This window comes from Balaenoptera acutorostrata, chromosome 20, assembly GCF_949987535.1.
Source record: "Balaenoptera acutorostrata chromosome 20, mBalAcu1.1, whole genome shotgun sequence".
Classification (NCBI taxonomy): domain Eukaryota; kingdom Metazoa; phylum Chordata; class Mammalia; order Artiodactyla; family Balaenopteridae; genus Balaenoptera; species Balaenoptera acutorostrata.
The window spans coordinates 9,552,565-9,558,540 of NC_080083.1; the positions used below are offsets into that span (position 1 = coordinate 9,552,565).

Consider the following 5,976-nt stretch of genomic DNA (forward strand, 5'->3'; position numbering starts at 1 on the left):
TGTTTTTTTCTGGCAGCCCCTAATTTCCTCGGGGACAGCTGGTGCTGTTTAGATCCCACGCCCTCCAATCCAACCAGCCCCCCGAGAGAGGAGTGCACCCACGTTGTCACGGGTCCCCAACTGTGAACAGACCCGCTATAAGGCAGAGCGCATCAGAGCTTTCTGCGACAGGGCTTCCTTGTCCTCCCCGGGACTGCCTATAGCACCCCCTCTTCCTTCCCCGACGCCCCTCAACCTGTCCTGTCTTGTCGATCCGGGGACGGCTGGCGCTGGCTCTGGTTCCAGGCTCCTCCCTCCCTGTACCCCGCAAGCGGAGCTTCCCCCCACGCCCGGCTAGGCGTCCCGGACCCCAGGAAGGAGTGAGGGTGTCTCCGCAGAGCGCCCTGGTCTGGCGAAGTGAGCACTGGGCCTGGCGGCTGGACCAAGCGGAGCGGCGGCAGCGGCGGCAGCGGCGGCAGCGGGAGCGGCTGTGGGAAGCTGAGGCGGCGGCGGCGACAGCAGCTCTCCCCTCCTCCGAGAGCCGGCCCGGGGGCGGGGCAGGGGGTGGAGACTCCGGGAAAGAGGTGGGGGGGGTGAAGCTGGGCGGGAGGAACCCTGGGGTTCCTTGGAGGCAGGGAGTGGGGACGGTCTTAGAGACAGGTGGAGCCGAGACAAGGCCGCATGTCTCGCATGTCTCGGGGTTCAGAGGAGGAGGGACAAGGAGGCGACTCCACTGAATGGAACTCTGGATTGGGGGAGAGGTTGGGCTTAGATAGATGGAATGGCAGATGCCCCGAGAATGGAGAAAGGGACCCTACTGCCCGGGATGGAGGACAGAACTGGATGAGGAAGGTGGGGGGAATAACTGAAGAGATAGCGGTGGTGGTGAGGTCTAGCCTGGGGTGAAATCCGGCCTCCTTAATATCTCTGCTTTTGTGTGAGACAAATTGGTCAGTCCCTGGTCTCCATACCTTTCTCCTTTACACGTTTTTTCAGCAAATATGTTACCCCCATCCCTATTGACTCCTAAGAGAAAAGACCATAAGAACTGGCGGGAGATGGATGCCAGAGGCTGCACGGGAGCAGGAGGGGTGCTGGCCACAGATTTGGAAAGTGGAGAGGCCAGAATGGAACGACCTGTGCCAGGGATGCGGCGGGAGGAGGGTGGGAGGAAGCGGAGGAACCGGCGAGGAGGCCTTCTAGAACGGGTTCTTCGGGCCCAAGGCGCTCAGCCTGTCTCCCAGGTGAGGGGAGAGCAGTCCCCTCCACATCCCGCTGGCCAACAGAAGCACATTCCAGGTTAGTAGGAACAGCGTCTTTAATGGGCGCCGCCTCCCACGCCGGCTAAGCCGCCCCCCTTGCGTGCAGCCTTGGCCTCTTCTACAGCGGCGCGCAGGGCGCGGGCAGGGTCCCTGCGAAGCAGGGCCAACGCCCCGAGCAACGAAGCGGCGCCGTCCCCCGCACCGAGCTTTTGGCCACTCAGAAAATAGTGGGGCAGCGTCCCAGCCTCGAGCACCCGGCCCAGCTCATCCAGCAGCCCGAGGCAGCAGGCGCCCGCATTCTCGGGTCGCGCCAGATAGAGCGCGGGCAGCCGCTCGCACGCCCAGTAGAGCAACGTCCGCAGGAGATAGGGCGCCGCGACCCTAGTCCCGGCCACCAGCGGGCGCAGCAGCGCCTGGGCCGCCGCGTGCGCTTGCAGCAGGGGAACGGGTATGCGCATCTTGAGCGCCAGCTCTTGGCGGGCGAAGCAGAGCTGCCATCCGGAGGCGCCCGGCCGCTCTGTGCCGCCGCCGCCGGGCACCAGGTAGAAGGAAGACGACTCCGAGGCCAGCGGGCCGGCCCACGAGTGGCTCCGAGCCTCCTGGGGCCAGCCGGCCACGGACACCACGGGGATCAGGTCGAATAGCAGGAGGCGGCGCGGGGACCCGGGCGTAGCCAGGAGGATGGTGGTGACCCCCGCGTGGCGGGCTGCGTGGACCAAGCGCGGGGCACCCGGGACCGGAAACAGGGACTCAGCGACCGCAGCCAGCGAAGCAAAGAACCAGGCAGCCACCTGGGCGGGGCACAATGTGGGCCATGCCTCCCGAGCCTCCGACGGCTGTGGCACTGGGCTAACGTCGGCTGCTTTGGTGACGTCACCATTCGTTTTTTTCAGTGGTGAGGGGAAGTCAACATCGGTTACGTCTTGTTGAGGCAATTCTGGCACTGAAACATTACTAGGTGATTTTTCCAAAGACTCGTGTGCCTCAGGCTCAGTGACGTCACCGTGCAGCTGGTCCACGGAGATTTGCGGATCCTTGGGAGTTTGTTTGCTTTGGGCTGGGTGGATCGAATCACGTCCTCCTGGGACTGGGGGTCCTAGGCAATCCTGCCATGCCTCCCGGACCGAGGTTCCGCGTACTTGCTCTGGGAGGAAGAGCCATGCGTAACAGGATCCCACGTCCGGTTGCAGCTCCTGCCCAGTGCCATCTAGCGAAAGCACGGGCACCAGGAGGGTGAAGCTGGCGTCGTAGTGAGGTCCCCGAGCGTAGGGACCTAGAGGCGCAGGCCCCAGATCCAGGGAGCCCTCGCGAATCCCGCCACGAAGCAGCAAGAGCTCTGCCTGTGGAGGAAAGCGAGGGTCCCGGCGGTGAACGAGACCTAAGGAAAGAGAAGGGATCATAAAGGCGTGATCCAGAGCCGGGGCGGGGTGAGGCGGAGCTGAGAGCTGCAAGTTCCCGAAGGCTGGGAGGGTTACTTACCAAGCAAAGAGAAAACAAAGTCCTTGGCCTGGAGGAGATCTGGTCCTGGCTTGGGACCTTCACTCCAGCTCTCCTGCACACCCAGCTCCTGGATCAGCTGGGTTAGTTCTTGCAGCTGCGCCCCAGAGCAGAAGTCGATGTCCGTGAGCGGCCGGGCTGGGGCTGGGGGCGGTGGGCCCCACCAGGGAGCACTCCCCCAGACCGCGGAAGCCATATGGCTCTGTCGTTTTGGGGCTAGGAAATACACAGACGGGAGGAAGCCCAGAGGGGCCGTTCCTTTTGCTGCGGAAAACTGGCCCCCGTTCTTTTCTCTTCCAGAGGCCAAGAGGGTTCCCAAGGCACAGTGCGCCAATGGGTCTGCAGACGAAGGGCCCTAAATTTAGTCTTGAAAGGGAACAAATAAACACCTCCTCCGTCCTTGCCCTTTTCTCATATGCTGGTCCCCGCCCCCATGGAACGGTTCACCTGACTCAGCAGGTAGAAAGTAGCTGTTTGGCCCCTCCTAAGGAATGCAGTAGCCTCCTTCGCTGCCCCTTGTCTACGTCCCCTTACCTCTTTTTCAGAAGAGGCTAGTGGTTTACGGCTTCCCTCTTAGGGGTAGCTACAAAGGCTGGGAAGAGAATGGATAGGAAGATTCAACAGGTAACTTCTTCCTGCTGCCTGCAAGGCCACGCCCCTAAATTATAACCACGCCCCTTTCTGGAGGCTGTCGGGGTGGTTCCGGAGCAGCCCGGCCTCCAGTCAGAGTTCAGTCCATCCTTTCGCTCTGCAGAGATTTCGCGGCTATCTGGGGGGTTGTAGTTTGTCTTCAAAACTACCAGGGCGTTGGGGCCACGCCGCCACATCCTTTCCGGTTCCGTTCAAGTAGTGCCTGATGGAAGCTGTAGTTTCTATGCAGATAAACTATTCTGTGTCTTTATAAGGCTAGGTCAACTGCACAAACACTCCTTGGGGTTAGAACAGAGGCCTAATAGGATGGATCTGAATAGCAAACAATAATGAGGGACAGACACTAGGGCATGCGGAGAAATAGGGGACTCTACATCGCACTTGGGAGCAGAGGAGCCCTGGTCATTTAAATCTAGAAGGGTTCTTGCATGCAATTATAACTTCATTTTAGAGGTGAGACTGCAAGCCTAGAAAGGGTGCACATGACTTGTCCAAGGTCAGAGCTGAGCCAGAGAGGTGTTGGAAATGGGCTCTCCCGCTGGGACGTATCTCCTTGGAATCGGTGGTGGTAATGTTAGACAAGAACACACCGATAGTGTGCCTGTAGTGACCCAGGGATGGACATCTGACTCAGGGAAGGGACATATTAGTGTTGCCCACCTCAGACACACAAGTGGTGGCAGGGAAAACACTTTGCAATCTCGCAGCTTATGTGTGTATACAGAAGAGTTATCAGGACTGAAAATCAAGTCCAGAGGAAACTCCAGCTGGGCTAGGGCAGGGCAATGAAAAATTATGAGGGGAAGGAAATTGCTTTCAGCGGCCAGTGCTATCATGGACACAGCTTAAGTCCAGGCTGAAACTAGGAGCCAGAATAATAGGACAGAAAGCTAGGACACCAGAGACACGCTCACAGATTAGACCAATGCATGCTGGACCAGGAATTCTTACATTCCTTTTTCCCAGGGGTCTGTCTCCACAGTGAACTAGGCCTAAGTCCATGGGCAAGAAAATTAAGTGGAGACACCTTGAGAAAGTTAGAGGCCTATGAAGGAGGGCACCGTCAGAATCCAAGGCTCAATTTGGGGAGCCTAAAACACAAGGTTTCCTAGTCACTGACCAAGAGAGGTCTTCTCCCTCAGTAACCAAGAGCCCCAAACACAGCCCAGAACGGGGGAGGCAAGTTTCCATACCTCTGGTCGTGACCCAAGAGACCAGATCAGGAAAACTGAAGCCTGGGCTCTTTCTCACAGTCTGGGGAAATCAGGCGTTGGGTGTCCATGCCTACATCTTACCTCCTCCCCAGAGGGTGGCTTCTGAGCCACCCTAAAAAGAACTAAGTTCCCTGGGCTCTGGGGGAGCTTTAAGATGCTGGGGGTGGGTGACAGGGAAAGGAAAATTGCTCTAAACTCTAAAGCACTGCTCTCCAATAGCATTTTCCATGATGATGGAAACGTTCTAAATCTGTGCCGTCCAATACAGTACCCGCTAGCTCCATGTGACTACTGAGCACTTAGAAGATCATGACACTGAGGAACAGAATTTTTTTCTTTTTTGGCCAAGCCATGAAGCTTGCAGGGTCTGAGTTCCCCGACCAGGGATTGAACCCCGGCCACAGCAGTGAAAGCGCCAAGTCCCAACAACTGGACCACCAGGGAACAGAATTGGACGCCAGGGAAATTCTGTTCCCTGAGGAAGAGAATTTTTAACTTTTTAACTTAATTTTTAACAGAATTACTTTCCCTTAATTTTAACTAATTTATATTCTAATAGGCATATTTGGCTAGTGGCTACTGTAATTGACAATGCAGCTCTAGGGCCTTGGGGATAACGGATTTAGCTAGACAGCGATGGAGGGAAAGCAGGGATAGTTTAAGTCCTCATCAGGCCCTGTGGGATGGGGCTGGGGTGGATGTCCTCACACAACCACAGAACACTTCTCTTGTCTCTTTATTCCTCATGCATATCTGTCCCCTGATATCCCCACTCCTTGATGGTCTCCGGTGAGTTGTTGGATGTCTCTCGGTGAAGGCGCCTGGGAGACAGAGCTTCGCATTTGTCCCTGCCCGCTCTGAACTGTCTCTGGCGGGCGTCGAAGACCACATGCCCTAGCCGGGTTCCTGACCCAGGACAGTAGGGCTTCCAGCTGGTCTTGGGAGGCGTAGACATCTGGCGATAGTTCTGGCAGGCTGGAGGAACTGTATCCATGGGGTGGTACACCCAGTCTTGGCTGCCTGCTCGCCGGGAGGATGATTGCAGCTCAATCAGCACAGGTACCTCTGAGAAGGTTTGCAGGTCATTGTAGGTCAACTGAGCCTTGGGAGAGCAGGAGTTCTGACTGGGTGGGACAGAAGTCCATGGTATGTGCTGCCCTGCATCCTCCTTTCGAGGAACTGCCTCAGACCTAAATAGCTTTGGGGTCTGATGTGGGCCCAAAGCTTGGACAGAGTCAGTTCCTAGAGGGTTCTTGTGGAGGCCTGGATTTGGGGTAAGGCCTGGGTTTCTGGAAACCCTACACTCTCTTGCAGGGCCTGGGGTCCTTTGGAGGACAGAGCCTTGGTTGAGGCCTAGACTCTCACGAAGTTCA

At 57.4% G+C, this 5,976-nt stretch overlaps 1 protein-coding gene across 1 annotated transcript; it reads right to left on the reverse strand.

Annotated features, from left to right (window-relative positions):
* Window positions 1-563: 563 nt before the first annotated feature.
* LOC130705852 (transmembrane protein 102) lies at window positions 564-3,497 on the reverse strand. Its single transcript, XM_057535388.1, has 2 exons — window positions 2,721-3,497; window positions 564-2,619 (listed from the first exon to the last, which is right to left on the reverse strand). The coding sequence occupies exons 1-2, from the start codon at window positions 2,932-2,934 to the stop codon at window positions 1,298-1,300; spliced, it is 1,536 nt and encodes a 511-aa protein (XP_057391371.1). The 5' UTR covers window positions 2,935-3,497; the 3' UTR covers window positions 564-1,297.
* Between the last annotated feature and the right edge of the window lie 2,479 nt (window positions 3,498-5,976).